Raw genomic sequence first — 22,576 nt, forward strand, 5'->3', positions numbered from 1 at the left:
CCAAGGAGGGAAAATCATTCTGAAGTCAAGAAGAAGATGATGAAGAGGAACAAAAACAACAGGAGAGACAAAGTGCACCTGGCAAAGGAAAGAGAGGTCACGCCTTTGGTGAGTCCTTCTGCATTTCCAGATACTCTAGGCAACAGTGGATGCAGGTTCCCTCGAGCCATTTCAGAGAGGGTCAGACTAGCAACACCAGTCCCTCCCGTTTGCATTTGCCTTTGTGCAGAATGTCCAAATCACTACACTTTGTGTGCCACAAAGCATGCCTGATATACCTAGCTGCAGAAGCTCTATGCTGGAACCTTCTCTGGCCATGTCTTGACACATACCAGATTCCAGAGGCTGGTCCCTCCCGGTCACAGCAAGGAACACTAGCCACTGGGAATGAGTCATGTGGTACATCTGTGATCCAGACTGGCTGGGGCAAGTTGGGTCACATTAAAAAAAAATACAGATCCTGGGGCCGAGCTTTGGGTTGTTCTAGGTTAGTATAGTTTATTTATATGATTAGGTAACTGCAAATGCAGTGAATTGTTAAAAACCCTTTCCCTGCCCTCCCTCTCTCCCTCCCCCTCCCCCCACCTGAAGAGCACAAATTGCCAGGAAAGCAGCAGCGGAGTGGTTAGCGGGGCCTGGGACCGGCATCAGCTGTATTTCTGAAACACTGTAAACCCTCCCGAGATTTGCACCGTGGGGACGATTGGCAATTCGAACTCAGGCTGGGCAGGGAGTCCGGGCAGCCTTGGGGATGATCCCCAGCTTTGGCAGTGCTGTTTATGGAAGCCTCACAAGTTCTCCCTCAGATCCATTTCCCTGCAGCTAGATCCACCCTGCCAGAGCCAGCTGGAGGAGGGGGTTGGCCAGTGTGCCTGGCCAACAACAACGGCAGACTCCCCATAGCTGGACCCAAGTCAGGAAGGGCGCATTCCAGGAGGGACATGGGGAAAGGCAAAATGGGGTCCTCTGGTTTATATGTAACTATTCATCAAACGGCTACTATCCTGCTTAGCATTTCTATCTTTAAAAAAGTCTACACGCCATGGGGGAGGGGAAGAGCAAGAAAGGAATATGAAATTTATATTTATATAATGTATATATACTCTATTTGATATATATATATCATAATATACTCTATTTTGGTTGCAGTTAGAAATAAGTTATGTCTTCAGAGCAAAATTTACAAGCTGTCCATAGCCTCAAGTAGAAGGCTATGTAACTAGTGCAGGCAGCACCGCCCACGTGCTCAAGATACCAGTGGACTAATTTGGTATCTTCCCCTTTTGTTCTTCTTCACCAAAACATTATTTCATTTTTTCTTTACAATAAACGTGTTTCTCAAATTATTTTTTCCTCTTGTTTTAATATACTTTGTGTTAAGCAAATACAAAAACAAAAGAAGAAGTGCCCATATGGACTGTCAAATCTGAGTTTTAGAAGAAAGTGTTGTGGGGACTCTAGAGCATCCTAAATCAACAAGCATATCTCCATCACTGACTGAACCCACAATCTGTTTCCTCTCTTCCCACCTGACCCAGAATATCATCCATGTGTCCATATCGCCACAGGCAGTGCATTCATGTACCATGAGAGAATGTATTTTGCACTAAAACATTCTGAAAAGCAGTAACTAAGACCCTAATTCCAATGTTGAAACACAGATACAAAAGTAAGCAAATTCCCTGGTAAACCATTATTATTCTCAATGCAGTCAAAGAAAAGCAAGTTGCTGGAGGAGTCGAGACAGTATGCAGTCCTCGAGTCCAAGGTCAACCTTTCGTCCTCTGGGCTTTGGGCAAGCTCTGCAAGCTGACGGACAGAGGGCTGGGCAGCGGGGGCAGGGATTGGCTAATGGGTGGGCCTTGAGAGGCCATGCTGACAAACACCCACCCTGAGAAAGAAAACCAGGAAGGCTACGGGTGTGGGTCTACGGTTGAAAATCGTGGTTGTTTGGGGCTGGTTCATTCAGTCAAGAAGGACAGCCTACTGTGTCCTGGCAATTAACTTATAAAGCACAGAGACCGGAGAACCCCCCACAGCTTTGGTGTTAGGAAGGGCAGACGCAGCAATCCAGGCCCCAGACAACTGTGCTGCGTATCTCTTGGGGCTCTTGCTTGCATTCCCAGCCAGCTCTGCTGCCAGCGCACACAGGCCCCCAGGAGCCAATCTGCCATTTTCCCTCCAGGCCGATGGTGTTTGCCTGGGGAACGCTACTGGGTATGGACAGAGATTTACAGCCAAAGATGAAAGGCCTTTCTCTTGTCAGAAAGCATGTCTCAGTGGTTTGCCACCAAATACCAATTTGGGGTGGCTGGGAACGGCACTTGGGCGATTCTAGGCTGCTGTTTCCCCCAACACTGTTGGAAAGACGTGAAAGCCACCGGGACAGACTCGGGAAGGCTGTGCGGGAAAGGAGAAGCTGGCGAGGGTGGAGTGGGGATTCCCGGGCTCATGCCTGCCTCCAACACGGATAGCGCATCTCCAAGGGGGCACTGAGACTCATCCCGGCCTTATTCCTCACTGGGGATGGACAGTCACCCTTCACTGACATGTGCTCGCCGCCCCGTTTCATCCCTTTCTGGGGGTTCTTGGTGAAGTCAGCGGCTGCCCTTGACGCACTGTGAGGCGTGGACAAATGGGAAAGCTGTGCTCCGTGGGCGAGGCACAGGGCTGGTTAACTGCATCCGGAGTCTCCTACACTAATGAAGGAAGGGGTGGGGAAGGGGGACTGTCTGGGGTGCAGGAAGCTGCCACCGACTCCCCATCCTCTCTGCATCCCTCAGTCTCCAAGAGCAGGCAACAAATAATGAAGTGTTGCGAGTCTCCTCCACAGGCTGCCGGAAGACCGAAGACACAGGCTCAGAAGGGGAAAGCGTTTCCAAGGGAGCTGCTAGGCGGAGGGTACCACCACCACATTGTCAGGAGATGCCCTGGCATTGGGGCCTGCAGCTACAGGCCTGCCCTGCCCACGGGTGCCGAGAGGACACCAAGGAAGCTGAAGGACCACAGAAAAGATCATGAAAAGCACATTAAAGAGAATACATGGCCTGTCTTCCTTTTGCCTCGTATCTGGGGGTGGATGGCTACCTATAGATGCATTTCAAACACTGTTGAGAAGGGCTGTGGGGGACACAGACTCTTTCCAGCCCCTCCACAGTGTCAGCCTGGGAACTCCCTGCTCACCACCTGGTAGGGATTCAAGGTTGCCAGGGAAGGGGCTCTTTTGTTGGACACATGATCCTAATTATCAATCCCACACCGTTTCCTATATTAAGAGAAGTCCCTCTGGTCTAGGGCAGCTGAGAGCCTGTGGGACTCACTGCTCTTCCGTTCTTGCTACTATTCCTGACTTCACCACCATGACTGTGATGTTGTCGGGGCAGCCTCTGTAGAAGGACTGCAGGACGATCGCTCGTTGGCCCCGAAGTGGGGTTCATCCAAGCGCTCCTTGATGAATCGGACTGCCTCCTCGTTGCTGAAAGCATCCCACAGACCGTCTGATGCCAAGATCATGAACTCGGGCTGCAGCTTGTCCAGGTCGAAGGTCAGGATATCTGGGTCTGGGATGACCACATTGAGATTTTTCAGCGGATAATCTCCCAGGGATCGAGACATGGCTAGGATTCCGGACCCTCCAGGAGCCCATTGAAACTGATAAAATCCACCTGGAAAGACAAAGTTGTGAGCCCATTAGCTCGCCCAACTGCCCAGCCCATACCGCTCACACTTGGTAAAGTCTGGGTGGGCGTACCATAAGCTGGTCTGCTACATGTGGACGGAGCCACGGGAGGTGCGCCTCCTTCCCCTTTGCCAAGGCCAATAGCATTTTCGCTGCAGGAACTGGGATGGAACTGCAAGCTCTCATCCTTGGCACCGCTAAATGCTGGCAAGAATGTAGAGGGAGCGTATGGGTGAGGACAGAGCATCAGCTTTAGTAACACACCGTGGCAGCTCAGTGATTGACAGCGTGTAGCCGCAGCATGGGGATTCTAGAGAGGGACAAAGATAAATGCCAAAAAGCAAGTGGACATGCAGGGAGACATTCTGAAACAATCGGTGAGGTCCCTCTCGGATGCACTGATGTGGGTTCCAAGCAGAACTGGGGTTAAGTAAAAGCACATTTTAGGCATATGCAGTGACCCCCCCCCCCCGATGAAAAAGGCTCCCCTCTTGATGCTTCATCTTCTGAGCTGCCAAATGAGTGTAATGTTCCTCTCGTGGTGCAGTGAGACCAGAAGAAGTTATTCCGTCAGATCCCGCAGCACGGTGGCCCGCCAGCACATAACTCGATGTTATCTATTCTCCCTCCCCCTTCCTTTTTTTCCTTTGAGAGGGGACTAAAGTCTCTTAGAGTGCAAGTTAGTCTTGAACTCACTGTATGGCTGGGGCTGGCCTGAATTTCCCATCCCTCCCTCTCTGCCTCCCAAGCACTAGGATTTAAAGATGTGCACCACCACCACTGGCTTCTACGATGCTTTCTTTAAGGAGCTAGGACTTCGTTCCCTTCACATATCTGTCAGATATTTATCCAATATTTACACTGTAGAAGGGATGTTTTTCAAGATATGAAAATATGCAAGATCTAGATTTTTCTTTTGAAACCTGGAGGAGAGAGAAGCCATGTTTGGTAGAAGTCACCAGCATCCAGTGGTACTCTTCCAGGACAGGTTAGTGTCCGCTACCCACTGAAGCAAGGGAGGATGGGAGGAAGGACTTCTTCGTGGAGTGACATCAGAGAGTAGCTGTAAGGGAACAGTGGGGAAGCGTAGTGGACAGTTCTAGCCAGTAATTAATCTTGGAGATGGTGTGCACAGAAGCACTGTGGAGTGGCACGTGTGTGTCAGGTATGAAGGAGGGGATGAAGGATAACATGATAGGGAAGTGTCAAGCACACTTCCTGGATTCTGGGTGCATGTGTGTCCTGCCAAATTAGCTGTCAGGACCTTCAGTTTGGTCTTAGAGTGGACTCTTACGAAGAGATGAATAAGAATGAATGAATAAATGAGTGCCAGAGTGTTTTCCTCATCTCGCCTGAGCTCACCAAAGCTCCATGAATACTCCGAAAGCATTATTCCATTTCATCAACGAGAACCTAGGCAACACTTTCCTTCCAAATGGTTGTGCATCACAGGCAACTGAAGTGGGGGCTCTCATAAACCTCAGTCACACAGCTTCCTGCCATGTGACTCAAATGTCATTAGGCTCTCTTCATCTTCTCAGCGGGTAGAAGCAGACCTGTGGTGACCAAGAGTCATTCTGTAGGTTCCCACACATACCAGGGGTCCAGGCTGTTCAGCTGCATAGCGCATCACTGGGCTGTGTGTTTAGAGAGCAAAGGGATTCTTGACTTCCACAGAAACTCTTAGATCTAATAACCCTGCTCAGAGTTTTGGTCTCAGTATCACTTTCCTGAACTACACATGGTATCCCATGTCTATGACTGAAGGACTCTGGAGGCAGAGGCAGGAGAACTGGGCCAGGGACCTGAAACCCCATCTCAAAAATGAATGAATATTACCTTAGTGGCTTCATAAAGACCACTCCACTTAAAGCTACAGCTCCTAGACACCCCATTCCCTCACCTGTTTGATGTGCCTACACAGCAGCCAACACCCTATGATACACTACAGAACCCATCGATCTTTGATTGGTGCCTATTCGCTCATCTTCACCTCGGCCAACTTCAGAATGTAAAAGCCCTTCATGAGGGCTTCGTGTGGGGGCAGGGGGGAGTTAGGGCATGCTGATAGGGCTCCTCCATCTCCACTTAGGATGGCCACTGAGTTGGGTGCTGAGGTACAGAGATAACCAAGATCAAGCTCTTGCCTCCAAAGAGCTCACAGTTAGGAAGGCAAGAGCCAGCTGTGTGCATGCATTTTACAAGGAGCCTAAAGAGACGTACAGGGGATGCTAGGGAAAGAAAGAAAGGAAGGAAGGAAGGAAGGAAGGAAGGAAGGAAGGAAGGAAGGAAGGAAGGAAGGAAGGAGAGAGAGAAAGGGGAGTCACCTGAGACTGTGGAAGCCTTTGCCCCAGTGGGCATGGAAAGCTCCCAACAGGACACTGCCAAGTTGAATTTCAAGGAATACATACTTTGCATCCACTTGGAAGTGGGAATGGCACTGGCATAGGCACACATTTATCACTGGAATTCACAGTGGAGTGTTAGGGTCTGGAATGGCCGCAACAGAGCAGAGGTCCAGTGATCTAATGGGACTTTCAAAGGGGAAGGGCTGTCTTTGGTCATTTAGAGTGGCAAATTAAGTCATCATCAATTAATAAGAATGTACAGTATAGGAATATAAACCAGGTGACAATCAGGTCATATTGACCCCGTGTGCTGCTGGGAAACTCTCCAGTGAGCACCTAGATCACCAGACACGATGGCAGACTCCCTCCAAGGGGCTCACAAACGTACCAGCTCTCTTTATCCTCTTCCTCTCCTTCAGCTGGTAAGGCTTGTGGTCATGTGACAAGGGAATGGCGTTCCCGTCCTTGTCGCACAAGACTCCTCGAGAATCACCAACATTGGCCACAGTGAGGTCTTTATCCGACAGTAGAGCAATCAAACACGTCGTGCCTGCAAGACAGAAGAGAGAGGCAGTGTGGGTGGGGGGTGACTGACGCTCCCTTGTGTCTCCTGGTCACCAGACCCTTCCATCATTAAAGCGTCTCTTGCTAGGAGGGAGTTTGGACTCCAGCGACTCCGGGAATGAGCGCGGTTCGCTTCAACATCATTGATCAAATCTGACAGTTCATTTTCTCAGCCGTGCCCCGCTGTCATTAAACAGGCTAGAAGAACAGTATCATTGTCCTAATCACTTTGTTTCTGCCACTCTTAATTTAAAAACACACCACATTTAAAAGGATTAGAGGAGTACTCACAATCAGTTTGGAGCCTAGACAATTGGTACATGTTGTCCTCTCTAGTCTCTGAGAGGTTCTAGTGACGAGCGTGAAGCTGTAGAGGTTGGGGACGGGGGGGGGTGGGGACGGGGGTACGGTGGGGGGGTGGCTCTGAGGTAGAGGCGATGTCAAGCACCATATCCCCGTGGCACTGTGACAGAACTGGCAGTGTCAGGGAAGGTCAACGCCTTGAATATAGAAAGTCTGAGGTGGTCAGAGTGCCAGTTTGTCTGAAGTCCACAAAAGACACACAAAGCCGAACTTTCCCCAGTTGCTTTCGAAATGAAAAAGAATAAAGCAAAGAGAATTGCCACCACGCAGTCTTTTGCCTCTTCCACCCGGCCCTGTCACTGTCAATGGTCAAGTGTCTGCTGGAATGCACCGCTCAGTCCTCTCGTGCCTCAAATCGATGACTCTTTTCCTCGTTGAAAAGCGCTCCCTGGTCGTCCCTAACAGTTCTCTCCCCATTAAGAAAGTTGGAGTCCCTAATGAAAACGTAAACCACGTTGAAATAACCTTTAGGTTTTGCAGAGCTACAAGAGGGAGGGACTCCATTCTTAAGCAGGAAGAACAAGTACAGGTTGAGCAGGGGCGTCGTTATGGTCATCGGCGCATTCAATTATGATTGTTGGCACTCTGTTCTTTTTAAGTTAAAGAATGGCTGAGTGACTGGAGATGGCGGGATGTGCAGACAGGTGCCCGCGCCCACCACAGCTCCTGTGTGCAGGTCAGAAGGCAACTTAACCCCAAACGGCTCAAAGACCTCGGCATGAAACCAGATATGCCGAGGCTGACAGAAGAGAAAATGGAGACAGCCTTGAACCCATTGGCACAGGAAAAGATTTTATCAACAGGATACCATTAGCACAGGCCCTAAGGTCAACAATTAATAAATGGGAGCTCATGAAACCGGAAAGCTTCTGCACGGCAAAGGACGCCGCCACTCTGACGAAACCGCAGCCTGCAGAATGGGGAAAGATTTTACCAACTACACATCTGGTAGATAACTAATATAAAAAATATATAAAGATAAAAAACTAGATACCAAGAAAACAACCCAATTTAAAAATGGGATATAGATCTAAATGAAGATTCCTCAGAAAAGGAAACCTTAATGACTGGAAAAAACTTAATGTTCACCATCTCTCTTCGTTAGGGATCGGGATACGATGTCTGTGATGAAACACCATGACCTAAAGCAACGTGGGAAGGAAAGGGTTTATTTGGCCTCTGCTTCCGTATCATTGTTCATCAAAGAAGGAAGTCATGACTGGAACTCAAGCAGGGCAGGAATCTGGAGGCAGGAGCTGGTGCAGAGGCTGTGGAGGAGTGCTGCTTGCTGGCTTGCTCAGCCAGCTTTCTTACAGAACCCATGACCACCAGCCTGGGATGGCACCACAATGGGCTGGGCCCTCTCAATCGCTAATTGCAAAAGTACCCTACAGGGTGGCCTACAGTCCAATCTTACAGAAGCGTTTTCTCAATCGCAGTTCCCTCCTCTCAGATGACTTTAGCTCGTGTCAAGTTGACATAAAACTATGCAGCATAGCATCCCTAGCCATCAGGAAAAGGCAAATCAAAAGTATTTTTGAGATTTCATCTTATACCCGTCAGAATGGCCGAGACCAATAAAACAAGTAACAGTTTATGCTAGCTAGGATGTGGAGTAAACGGAACACTCACCCACTGCTGGTGGGAGCACAAACCTGTACAGCCACTGTGGAAAACGGTGGCAGTTCCTCTGGAAGATGAGAATCGATCTACTTCAAGGTCCAGCTATACCACTCTTGGGCATAAACCCAAAGAATACTCTATCCTACCACAGAGACACTTGCTCAACCATGCCCATTGCTGCTCTGTCCATAACAACCAGACATTAGAAACAACCTAGATGACCCTCAACAGATGAATGGATAAAGAAAATGTGGTATATTTACATAATAGACTATTACTCAGCCATTAAAAAATGAAATACTGAAATTCAGTAAATGGACAGAACATTTAGAAAAACACTTAGGATGAGAGGAGAAGAAGGGAGAAAGAGAGGGACGTGCCTGGTGCCAGAAACCAGGAAGCTTCCAGTCAGGCAGACATGAGAAGCAGGAAAGCAGGACATCCAGAAAGAAGAAAAGGTAAAAAGTCTCGAGGCAAACGTAGATAAAGAGAAACAGGTTAAAATAAGATCTAAGGGGGCTGGAGAGATGGCTCAGAGGTTAAGAGCATTGCCTGCTCTTCCAAAGGTCCTGAGTTCAATTCCCAGCAACCACATGGTGGTTCACAACCATCTGTAATGAGGTCTGGTGCCCTCTTCTGGCCTGCAGGCATACACACAGACAGAATATTGTATACATAATAAATAAATATAAAAAAATAAGATCTAAGATAAGGTCAAGCGTTCACAAGTAGCAATAAGTCTCTGTGTCATAATTTGGATTGGTGGGCCAAAAAAGAAAGCCTGCTATGGTATCACAATGATATTTTTTTATAAGGTTATTCTGGTGAAAAACAGAAAAGTAACCAGAAGCTGTGAGGACAGACTGAGTTAATGAGGATCAGAATTAACATGGTGACCATAGGGACAGAGGATGGCACACGGATTTTAAACCAGATTGGGTGGGTCCATCAGGGAGGGAGGAAGGAAGAAGGGGTGTGGTTTAGAATAATGTCTCTATCTCCGGGCAGGAAACGGGTACTCCCTGCAACTCAGGGATGTTTACTGTGAGCTTCTGGGAAAGACTTTGCTTTCCCTGATATATACAGAGCAGAAAAGGACCATTTCTTTGGTTCAGTATCGTCCTGTGAGTTTTACTGAACAGGGGCAGCTAGCTATCTTGCAACTGAGGGGACAGTCTAAGCATTAAAGAGTAGAGACTAAACAGCACACAGTCCCTGTCATTACAGTCAGCATGAGACTCAACAGTGGTGGATCTGCACGATCTGGCCCCATCCCAACTGTCCAACATTGTGGAAACTTCTGAGCCAGTCTGTCCCAGCATGAGTTTGTTCCATGAGATAATAAAGGTCCTTTCTGTTAGAGTCATGTGACGCGGGTTTAAGCTCTACCTCAGGATGCAGGTTTCAGTAGTGCACTGTCTACATGAGCAAGAGCATCTTAGGCTTGGCCAACTGCACTGTCTACATGAGCAAGAGCATCTTAGGCTTGGCCAAAAACAGTTAAACGTAGGTGGCAGAAACAGAGTTATAGATAGAGTTCTGAATAACTGGAATGTGTTCAGTGTCCTCTCTGCAGAAAAACAGCAACGACTAAAGCCTGCCCGCATCCCACCCAGGGCCTGTGTGGATCTGGAGAAATATAAGCTATGTAAAAGCAATGCAGGATGATCAGAAAGAACCAAGAGCGGTGCATCGCAAACCAACGTATTGTTTGGTCTCTGTGGTCTTCGCCCAGGGTTACAAAGCCATTTATAATATACTATTACTCAACAGGACAAACTACTCTGTTGCCAAGAAACTCCAGAAAAACACTTCCCAGGAGAAAATGCTTGCAGTCCCGCTTTCTTTGCTAAGATGGAGAAAAATAACCTCGATTTCTTTACAAGTTTTGACATAAATTGATTTATTCCATTCTGATGCTATTTATCAAACTACCAGGGCATAACACGATTCCTTAATTATGAACCTGAGGATGTTTTTATATTAGCAATTTTAATTTTATTCTTCATGAGATTGTTAATTGGGAAGCGCTCTTAGAAACTTACTGTAATCACCTTACCTCACAGATTAAAGAAAAATCGGAACCTGGGTAGAGTGGTACATACCTGTGAGCTCAGCCTCCTGGAGGCGGAGGGAGGATGAACAGGAGTGAACAGTAAACACAGAGTGAGTGTGAGAGCAGCCTGCTCCACGGGAGGCCCTGTCTCAAAGAAGGAGAACAACAAAACTCGCAGCAAACGTCTGGAAAAGTGAGTCTGCGCAGGGCAGACTTCAAAGTCTATGCTGAGTGAAACCTGGTGCACCACCTGACCTTTATATCTGAGAAAATGGCACTATGGTTCATCTAGCTAATCTAGCCAGAGGCCCAGACAGCATGCTTGGCTTTTCCCTGTTTCCCAATCCAGCTGTCTCGGACGTCACTGTGCTCTTAGCTCTAAAACACATCAACACCTCTAGTGTTCTTGTTCGTACAGTATTGATGCCTGTGTAGGCCACTGTCATTTTGGTCAGCAGGCTACATCAGGCGTCCAAGTGAGAAACAACAGCGGCAGATCCTGCGTGACCTGGCCCCTCTCCAACGGTCTGTTATCACCGTCTCCCTTGTTCCAGGCTTCCCTTTGGTCGCTAGTAGGCCGAGCCTTAAGTCATTTGGGGCCTTTGGATACACTGTTTCCCCTCTGCTGGTCTGTCCTTGATACTGGCCAGTACATCTGCTCTCGTCTGAGCTCAAGAAGGAGGTTTTCAGCGAGTCCTTTTCTGGGGGACTTATCTCTTTATTTATTGCTCTCCAGCACAGCATGAAGTAGATATCTTGTTTATTCATTGAAAGCACTGAATATCAATCTTGTCCTAGAGCATATAAGCTTCCCAAGGATAAATGAGGCTGCTTGTTCCCCTTGATCTAATGCTGCCTGCACTACTTACAGGCACTCAATATTACGACTGAATAAACAATCACCTAACACTGTGCTCATCACCCAACAGGCTGTTTAGTTCGATGCCATACTGCACACGGCCTACTAGACACGATCATTCAAGAAACCACTCAGACTTTTGTTTGTTTTATTTTTACCTGCCACTCAAAACATGATACCCCCTCCGTTGTAGGCACAGCCCATGGTCCCATGCCCATTCCGATAGGTAGAGAGAGATCATTCAGCCCAAGTGTGTCGCCATTCTTTCCTTTGGCCCAGGATCCTGGTCTAGCGCAAAGGATCATGGGCAGGCCTCTCATTCTCCCCACGTGTTCCAAAGCTGCGACGCTACAGAACGGTAAAGGTGCATCACAGTGGGTGTTACATGCACAGTCTGGGTCCACTAGGGCTGCTTCGTTATTAAGAACTGCTAATTACTCCAGTTTTCCTGCAGGAGGCCACCAGTGTGAACTACTCATCGGTCTGCGCCTCCAAACACGCATTCTGTCTCCTGAATTAACGCCTGGGACCCCGATAAGGTAGAGGGATACACAGAGGCTTTTCTGCACACAGCCAATGAATTGAGTTTCAAAATGCCATCCCAGTGATGTTTAAGCCCCTGGCTGCAGATATTTTTTTAGTTAGAAATTTCTACGTGAAATCCCCAAGACCCCTACAAAGAGCTCAATGAGTGGCAGCTCACAGACACACCGCAGCCGGTTTTCATGCCGGGCAGTGACGGGACTGCTCTTCCCTCTACGTAGACCAGGATGGGACAGAGTCTCCTCCATTGTCACATGGCTCAGCTGATTCAATGATTAAACAGGCCAAACCCAACGATCCTGAATTATTAGTCCGCCCCTAACAAAGGCCCCTACCCTATTGCTTACATACTTTACTACCACGTAAACATGTGCATAACATACATGTGACAGAGAAGCTTTGAAAACATGAAGAGTTAACTGGGGGAGGGGATTTGACCCATTGTGTTTGCTTCTTTTAAACTTTTCTGGATCCAGATAAATTTTATAGGCTATAAAGCTGCAGCTCGTTCACAACATTTCAGGGGAATATTCACTGCATAAACAAGGTAGTCAGTACATTAAATGGTGGAGGAGGGAAGAGTAAATAATTTGGGCTCCAGAGAAGGAGCTGGCACAGCTGGGAAAAGCCCAGGGCAGTAACGATGGCGGAGCACTTTCAACGGTTCAAGTCAGATTCGGATTCAGCCGTTAGTGCTGAGCCGCCAGCGTCTCGGTGATGGCTGCATGACCTCAGCTGTCTGTGTCACCTAGCACGGCTTTACATGTCTCTGGGGAGGGTGCCTGATCCCCACAGAGGCACACTAGGCTTTGTGCAGCAGCCACGCCGCCATTCCCCCTTCACTCCCTGGAAGATCCCTGTACTCACTTAGGCACACGCCAATGGTTTAAAAACTGAGGTCACCAGAACCCTTCTTTTGTGGAAACTCATTTTTTTTCCAGGTGAAGGGTTCCAGATTTTTGTCGCTGTGCCAGGGGTGGCAGTCTTGTTCGGTTGAAGGGAGTTCAGTGTGAGCCTGGAGAGATGGCCTAGTGGTTAGAGCACTCGCTGCTGTTGCAGAGGACTGGCGTGCATCTCCCAGCACGGACGTCCGAGGTTGACAACTGCCTCTAACTCTGGCTCCTCTTCTGGCCTGTGGGCACCTGCACATGCGGGTATATGTTAACACCGTCACACACCCATACACACATGTAAAGAGAAACAACTTTTCCTAAGAGGAAGTCTAGAGGAACCGACACACCTTATGGCCTTGCTCAGTACAGCCAGGGACACCCACTTACGCGATGCTGGACTGCTCGTGCTAATGACATTTCTGTAGCATGAAGTATGAAGGAGAAGGAAAGTTGGGATTTTGTTTTCTTTTGGAAAAAGAGGAACTGGCGAGTTTGGGAAAGGGATGGCAAGGGGTGGGAAGCAGATTTGCAAGGAGAAAAGGGCGGAGACACAAATCAGGGCTACCACACCTCAAGGACTTCAGTGACGTTCGTGATAGCCACAGGGTCATTCTTTATTCCCAGTACAGAGGAAGCCAGACATTTCTATGATCAAGATAGATTAGTCTCTTTCTTCCTCCCCATTTTATGTATCAAATACTTTGCTTCGCGTAGTAAATATCCTCCTGAAATGTTGTGAATAAATTGTGCTTTTTATATAGCATATAAAATTTATCTTAACACCGAGAAGCATAAAAGAAGCGAACCAAATGGGCCAGCACATTTCTAAGACATTAAGTCAGTTTATCTGGTGGAGGTCTGACAGTGAATGTTAGCTCAATAACACGATTTCAGAGCCTCGATCCACCGGGCTTAATGATGAAGAGAAATCATACTGGCACGAAACATACGGGGGAGGGGGGAAGCGGAGGAAGCGGGTCACTAATGAACATGTCACCCAGGAACGCTAATGTCACTGCAAGCAGAACTTTCCAGCCGTGCCTCCCCCAGCCGATGCGTGGTCACTTCTGTCCGGAAGCACAGATGACTCGCTAGGCTGCTCTCGGAGAAGAGTCTGCCCCACCCCATTAGCATAAGTAATCTCTAGGTCTGTCAGCGGCTGGCCTGCTTAAAGCTTTTCTAAAGTTAATGCGGAGGTGCAGGCAGAGCTGTCAGGGCAGTATCTGGTCTGGAAGGAGAAGCAGCAGGTTGTGACCTTTCTCATTGTCCTCCCTCTTGTCCTTGCAAGCCTGCTCCAGGTGTCCCCACAGGCGGGCCCTCTCTGCTGCACGATCACGTTGGCTCTGCCAAGCTAACCACCTGATCCAATAAGATTAATACTAATTAATACTAATTAATACTAATGAGTGGGTCACACCACGCAACCCTTGGGATGAGCATGGTGGTTGCCAGCTCGAGAGTTTGATTTTTTATGTTCAGAGCTTTTGGTTGAAAGTGGCTGAAGACAGATCTTCCCGCGTGGAAGGACACACATGGACACAAGACTGGCCCCAGCTGAGCAGTCAGTGTCAGGCGGCTCTAGGCTCGGTTCCTGGGACACACCGCCCTAATAGCCTAAAGGGCACTACTGCTATCCTTAATGGTGACATTGAAATTAGCAACTGATTAGTCTAGCCAGAGGCCCTACCGCTCTCATGCCTGAGGCAGCTACTGCCAGACCACACTGAAGGCCCTGTGCTTACAAACCACGCCTCTCCCTTAGGACACTTTCCTATGATCTCTATAAAGTGGGCCATAGTGATATTCAAAGAGGCAACAACCATGTTAAGGACTGTGGTTAGACATGTAGGAGGGTGTGGTACATGTCTACTTACAGGCTGTCTGGATCCAGCTCCAGTCAACGCCACAAAGAAACGCATCACAGGACAACAGGCGCTCAAGCGGAGTTTCAGCAGGACATAACTAGAGGACACCACTACACACAAAGGCTGGTCACCCCAAAGGATGTCACTAAGAACACATCAGACTCTCTGCCAAAAAGACCCGAGGAGCCAGGATGACAGACTCCGTGACGTCCCCAGCATACAGATAGGGTACACCTCTATTTGTTGGGAGGCTTACAAGTTCCTTAGGCTGGGCATGGAAAGAAGCCTCCACCCCCCAGGATGGCACCTCTTTGGGTCTTCCTTTACACCAACAGCTGCCACGGCGTCTTCTCACCCACTATGAGAAACAGTTTGGCAGGAATGAGGTTTTGCATGAAATAAGTCAATTACAAAGGGGAATTTTCATCTCTGAATTTTTATATGCTCTAAAACCTCAAGTCTTAATTCCTGGGACCCATATGGTAGATTGTTCTCTGACCGCTACACATGTACTGTGGCATGTACACACAGACACAGACAAATGCAACAAATTCTTTGGGGGGTATGGTAGCACATGCCTTCAATCCCAACACTTGGAGGAAGAGGTGGATGGGTTTCTGTGAGTTTCCGGCCAGCCTGGCCTTATGTAGCAGGTTTCAGGGCAGCTTCAGGAAAAGAATTTTTTTTTTAAAACAAGAAATCACTGAAGAATGTGGACTCTAGTCAGATTAATCCATAGATAGATTCATAAGGATAGACACTAGAGGTACGCTAGCCGAGGGAAGTCCGTTGGCAGGGATTGCGCGGGGGGGGGGGCGGGGTGCACTTACTGGGTGTGCACTGTACTCAGTTACCCCCTTTCCCTGTTTCCTGGCCACAACCAGGTGTGCAGCTCTGAGCCTTGCTACCTCATCACAGGCTTGGGATCAATGCATCCAGTGACGGAGGACTGAAGCCGGGAAGGCAAATCAGTCTTCACATTGTTGATCTTGGCGAGAAAACAAAATCAGAATCAAACCCCCAAACCCCAGCTAAGCTAGAACAGTGGTACCGAAGGTGGGGTTATGATGTAAATGAATATAATTATATGGCCCAAAGGGCTTTGGGACTGGTTCTATGAAACGACAGTCCTGACTTTCACTCATCAAATGAGGCAATGGGCTAAGGGAGCAAGAAACCAGCTCAAGAGCCGTGGAACTTACCCGCACTTCCGCTGTTAGCGCAATCCTGGGACCCTCCCAAGACTCCGGCGTACTCTAGGCTGCTGAATTGAATGTCTACTGAGTAAAACTTGAAGGCTTTACTTTCTGAGCGAAAGAAATGCTTTATGTTAGTGGTTCTCAACCTGTGGGTCTTGACTCTTTGGGGTTAAGCAACCCTTCCACAGGGGGTCACCTAAGACCACCAGAAAATACAGACATTTGCACTGTAAGTCATAACAGTAGCAAAATTGCAGTTACGAAGTAACAATGAAAACAATTTTATGGTTGGGGAGTCGCCACAATGTGAGGAACTGTATTAAAGGGTCACAGCGTTAGGAAGGTTGAGAACCACTGCTTTATGTGGATCTAAATCTCCTCTCCGTGGGTTCCACGGCTTCACTTGTGGACTGCAGGGGACATCTTTTGAACTGGGGGCACAACCTCCTTTTGTCTAAAGCCCACATCCTGGGCCCTGGTTCTGAGCCACAGCTGAAAAACAAAGCTTCTCATGCCCCCCCCCCCCGGTGTACCCCAACTCCCCTTACGAATCCACTCTTGACTAAACTGGCTTCTCCAAGTAATTTTTTCATTCATTCCCCACCGGTACATTTTTCAGGCAAGAGTAGTGAGCCGACTTGAGTGAAAAGGTTTTTAACCATCAATCATAACTCATGCCATTGAGTTTTGTTTAAGATTCCACAGGGAAAACATGGCTCTTGGCAATTTTTTTTTAATTTTTTAATTTTTGGAGTTCTTGAATAAGCCAAAAGGGCTTCGGGAGAGGTCTCCCACATTGAATTGGCCCAGGCCCACAGAGAACACAAAAGTGCTAAGCAGCAGGGAACTGGGAAGGAGGGGCTTTCCAGTACACAGCTGCTGCCAAGTTGCTCGGCCTTGTGCAGCCTCTTAAGGCGTTAGAAGCCCTAGGGTGGCATTGTTGCCGATTTTCAGGGTTTCGGTAGCTCTGGCTGCAACAAGGTTCTCGCTGAGCTTCTGAATGGTGTTTGTACAGCCTCTGAACTCAACTGCTAGCTCGTCCCCAGCTGAAGTCACTCATTCACTCGCTGGGCAGGTGGCCATTTAACAAGCACTTTGCGCCAAGCATGCTGGTAGGTGCTGGGGCTCAGAAACAAAAAGGCCGTGGTCCTTAGATGGTATCAGGGTGGGAGTCGGGGAGAGGGACCGGTGAGTAGGCAAAGGGGACGGGGAACAGAAAAGCAGCAATCCTCTTAGGGTTGAAATCGACAAAGAAAGCGCAGAGCCCGGCCCGCAGCGCTAAGTGGAGTTCTCAGAACCGGAACCGCGACTGCAGCGATAGCTAGAAACTAGCTGGAGAACCCTGCCAGGGAAGCCGCGAGTGTGACGTCCATGTATGCGCTAATACCCGGATGCTGCATGAGCACGGGGATATGAGTGAATTATCGTTTCTTACACATTTGAGGAAGATTTTTACAATAAAGGACAACTGACAGTGTGAATCCAGATCCCTGTCAAATCCCAATACGGAAGTGTCTGACACTGAGAAACGCCACAGCTCTTCAGCGTTGCTGACTTGCAAATATTGATGGCACCCTACACAAAACTCAAGAAAGCTGTGGGAAAAAGAAGCAGGTCCCCACACAGACTTCAGATTGTCACAAGTCGCCCGTGTCCGTGTTCTGGGATGACTGAATTAAGAGTGGAGATCTGGACCGTGCGCGGTGCCCAATAATAGCACCATAGAAAGAAAACCACCGTGTGTGAGTTTTCTCTCACTCTGTTTTCAGTCCATATGCTTAATCTTTTGATTTTCTTCCTTCCTGTTGCTAGGGGAACAAGCTCAGGTGAGTGTTCTACCATGGAGCTATACTCCCAGCCCTACACGTTTACAACAGAAAGCCAGGAAATGCATTAGTCTACGTTTACAATGAGAATTCTTAGCTCTAAGAATCTTGAGTTCTACATCAGCCTCCAGATACAGAGGCTGGCTCGTGTCCAGTTAAGAGCTCTTACAAAGGTGAGACAATGCCTTAGCAATTCTTGCAACAAATAAATTAGATCACAACTTAGGAAGAATTATCAAACAATGTATTGAGCTTACAATTTAAAAACAGCTTTACTTATTTTATGTGTGTTTGTCTACACATATGCCTGTGTACCGTGTGTGTGTGTGGTGTAAACAGACCCCCGAGGAAGGTGTTGGATACCCTGAAACTGGAGTTACAGAAGGCTGGGAGCCATCGTGTGGGTGCTGGGAACTGAACCTGGGTCCTCTGCAAGAGCAGCCAGTGCTTTCTAACTGCTGAGCCATCTCTTTGGTCCTGTAATTACATTTTCTTAGTGTTGGAGTGTCAGTTACTGAAAGACTTATTTAAAGAGGAAAGCAAGCACTTTACCCAAGTATTTCACTAAATACTAGCAATTATTCAGCTAGTGCGCTTTTTAAACTGTGGTGAACTATGAATTCTCATAGCCTATAGACAGTGCTGGGATTAGAGGTGTGCGCCAGCACGCCCAGCTAGCAAAGTCACCCTTAAACACAGCATCCTGGGAGGGTATTAACCTTGTGATGGTTTACTCTGCAAAAGCACCAAACAATCCTAACATTCATTTAACACTGGTAAAGGGACAGTGATAAACCTATCCTAAATACAAAAGCCAATGTGAAGTCTTCCTACACAGCTTACCATACACACACACACACACACACACACACACATTTTGTTTTTATTTCCGGCTGAAGCTTTAAGTGAATGATTTTAGTATTGGGACGTAGAAGAGCGGGGAAAGATTCAATGATTCTTGGCCCGCGTTTCTTCAGCTGTGACGGATGGATTTGGCTAGTGCTCTGTTTTTATATGAAAAACCCAAGCACCATAAACAAATTCCTTTTGATGGTTACACCTCATATTCATCAAATTCATCTAATTTTATACCGGGTAAAAATGGCCCAGGTGTGCAGGAGCTCGCGGCAGAGCCAAATTTGTCATAAAAGCAGATTATCAGCCTTCTGCTTAACATGGCCATTTCCAGACGAGGGCTGTGGTACAAGCGTAAAATGCTCTAATTGCAGAACGTTGGAAGCACCGGCCGCGGAAACAGCTGCAGGCATCAGTCACAAATGGTTGTTTTGTGTTCCTGCCACTTCGGATGCTTCGGGGTGGTGTTTCTGAAGTCATTTTCAACAGCTCTTGGCACAAATAGATGGGGCACTTGGGACACCAAACACAAAAGAAGTCAGCGGCAGCCGGACTCAAACTTACAGGGAAGTTAAGATTTAAAACGAGAATTGGCTTCCTTGCTTTTCCTAAGGGCTGACTTTTAAGTCGGTTAAAAAGAAGAACGTCCTTTCTGAGTGGTAATTTCATGTTTTCCATAGGGAATCCACCTGACTGTGACCAAAGACCGTATCTATTTCACATGGATATTTATGAGGGTGCGCAAAACAAGGGAAAGAGTGGGTATGTGGCCACGGGAAAAGGAGGAAGTTCTGCTTTCTCCCACAATGCAACCGCTTGTCCAGGCAGCAGGGTTGTTGCCGTGCCTAGTTAAGCGGAGAGAGCCTCATGGATAGAAGTTTGCATTTTATCTCTGGAGCGTGCAGTACAGCACCGTTACCCTTCCATATCAAAGAAAGGGGGGCTCATATTTTATATTGTCTATTGTTAGAATTTCAGTAACTTATCCCTACCCTATGATGAGGGCTTTCTTGGAGAGAAGTGGGAGGAGACACTTTGGAGTGCAGACTTAAACTATTAGAAGCATCTTTTTATTATGAAGGGATATCAATACCAGTCCAGACCCGGAAGAGGAGAACGCTATGGAAATCCGTGGAAAGGGGAGAAAGGATAGGCCAAGCCAGGCTGGCAGTGGAGTTGCTTAACAGTGACATATAATAAACAATCAGTTAGATAGCGGTGGCGCATGCCTGCCTGTAATCCCAGCACTTGAGATGCAGAGGCAGATGGATTTCTGTGAGTTCAAGGCCAGGTCTACAGAGTGACTTCCAGGACAGGCTCCAAAGCTACAAGGAGAAACCTTGTCTCAAAAAAACTAAAAACCAAAAACAAAACAACAACAACAACAACAACCAAAAGGAAGGAAGGAAGAAAGAAAGGCGTAACCAATTATATTGTTGTAATCACTTACTGCAAAACTAGAAGCTTCAAACAATCCAAATTTATTATCCCTTGAGAGCTGGGGGTCTAGACCCAGCTGTGGTAGGGCCTCTGCTCAGCCTTCCAAAGCTACTGTCAGTGTCAACAGAGCTGAGGAAGCTTCCTAAAAGTTTGTGGGCCCTCAGAGTGTTAGCAGAACTAGGTTTCTTGGATGGAAGGGTCCCATGTACTCAATGGCTTTTGGCTGGGGCAGTGGGTGTGTGTGTCCCAGCTCCTAGCAGCTGCTGTCTTCCATAACTAAGCAACTGGCAGCTTCAAAATTAATCTCACGAGATGAGACATCACCATGGGATGCCCCATGACTTAGCTTAGACAGCAGAGTCTAATTAAGGGTGCCGTAGGCCCAATGCATTTCCAGGCCCCTCCCCCTGCAACCTGGGTATAAACATGAAGGGACTATAATCTCTGATATCATTTTAGAATCTAGCTACTGTGTGGGGCAGGGTGAGGAAAGGCTATAAGAAGGCCGCATCATTCACTGAAGGAAAACACGTAGATTTTCCTCTGTAGTTACATCAGACTGTTATTATTCATTAAAAGGATGTTTCTTGGGCCGGCAAAATAGCTAATGGATAATGGAGCTAACAGCACTTGTCACTAAACCTGATGACCTAGGTTCAATCCTTGGGAACCACGTGGGACAAGGAAAGAATCGACTCCTGCAACTTGTTTGCTGACCTCCAAACATGCACGGTGATGCACATGCCCACAGTAAATAAAAGTAAATAAAGAATACCTCTCTGTCTGCAGATCAGGAATGCAGAAACTCATTTGTAGAAGAACTCAAATGACCAGAGCAAGGTAGTACATGCTTTTAACTCCAGCACTTGGGAGTCTGAGGCAGGCCTGTGAATTCAAGGCCAGCCTGATCTACATAGTGAGATTCAGGACAGCCAGAGCTATGTAGAGAGACCCTGTCTCAAAGGAAAAATCAATACATAAAAATAGAAGCCCACAAGTGGGAACCTAGGGCTGTGGAAGTCGGGGTAGTGGTCTGGAGATAGTGGGTGTGAAATTCCTCCATAAATGCCCTTTGTATTTTCCTATTAAGAAGTCTGACCAAAACCTCACATTTCAAAACAGGAAAACAACCTCCATACCGCATGAAGTCAGAGCAGTTCACTAGCCACAGTGACAGGTACAGGACAATGGAAACATGCAGCCTTGGTGCCCTATCTCCTGGCTTCTCTTTACAGCATAACCAATATATCAGTGAGATTTATCCGTGTTGATGTGTGAAGTTGCAACTGTTTCGCTTGCTTCTCTTCTTGCTGATGAATACGTTTTGTGGCTATTGTTGTTCCTAGGTCTTCAAACTAAACATAAGTGGCCACAAATGTCCTTATAGATGTTTTCTGATGCAAATGTATGTTTCTCTAAGAAAGACAAATGGGGATGTAAATGCTAAGTCACGATGGGCACCTAGGATTCTAGTTTCATTTCTGCTGCTCTAATAAGGTACTCTGGTTAAAAAACAAAAGCAAAGAGGGCTGGAGAGATGGCTCAGTGGTTGAGAGCACTCTGCTCTTCCAGAGGTCCTGAGTTCAATTCCCAGCAACCATCCATCTATAATGGGATCTGATGCCCTCTTCTGGCATAAAGTCAATAGAGCACTCATATACATAAAATACATATGAATAATAAATTTATAAATAAATAAATCTTTAAAAAACCCAACCAAACTAAAACAAAGAGCTTGCAGTACTGGGCTGGAGAGATGGCCCAGCAGTAAGAGCATGGGCTGCTCTTCCAGAGGACCCAGGTTTGGTTCCCGGCACCCACATGGTGACTAACAATTATTTGTAATTCCAACCGTAGAGGATCTGACACCTTTTGCTCTCTGTAGGCAAACCCCATATTTGTGTCCTGCAATAGAAAATTCTTATAAAGGCCGCCCTTCATAAAGAGACCCTACACTGACGTGGTAGACTTTAAAGAAACCACACATCACAAAGGGGTGGGATACAACTGATTGCCTTAGAATCTGGTCAGTCTAATGCTTACAACTCAACTAAATATCCAGCTGGACCCCCAATTTCGGAATTTTTAAAAAACATTTAAATAAAATTGATCATTCAAAATACTCTTGCAAATATAATACCACACACCCAAGTCAACCAGACCCCAAGTCTCTGAGTTTCAGTGACCATCTATACTGTTAGAATGGCCATTCCTCCACTATCAAAACATATTTTATGTACTTATCCAGCATCCAAAATGAAATTAGAACTAATGAAGCAATTATCTATATGCTCACTTTCATAATAATTTCTTATTATTTTTGAAGATCCACTAGCTTGTTTTAATTCATTTTGAGTTTAACTTGGTAACGGTGGTAAGGAAATTTTTCTAGGATTTCTTCTGTAAATTCAGATGTCAGATTTCTATTTGGAATACAACGGACTGTTTATTACTATAGGTCAT

At 47.1% G+C, this 22,576-nt stretch overlaps 1 protein-coding gene across 1 annotated transcript in view; it reads right to left on the bottom strand.

The window, feature by feature from the left end:
• Nucleotides 1–472: 472 nt before the first annotated feature.
• Nucleotides 473–22,576, bottom strand: part of Ppm1l (protein phosphatase, Mg2+/Mn2+ dependent 1L) — a 216,326-nt gene continuing 194,222 nt past the window's right edge. Inside the window, 3 exon segments of the mRNA XM_038347805.2 lie at nt 473–3,415; nt 3,418–3,665; nt 6,416–6,577. Coding sequence (XP_038203733.1) covers nt 3,317–3,415; nt 3,418–3,665; nt 6,416–6,577 — 509 coding nt within the window. The 3' untranslated portion in view covers nt 473–3,316.

The sequence above is a fragment of the Arvicola amphibius genome, chromosome 11, assembly GCF_903992535.2.
Source record: "Arvicola amphibius chromosome 11, mArvAmp1.2, whole genome shotgun sequence".
In the NCBI taxonomy this organism is placed as follows: Eukaryota; Metazoa; Chordata; class Mammalia; order Rodentia; family Cricetidae; genus Arvicola; species Arvicola amphibius.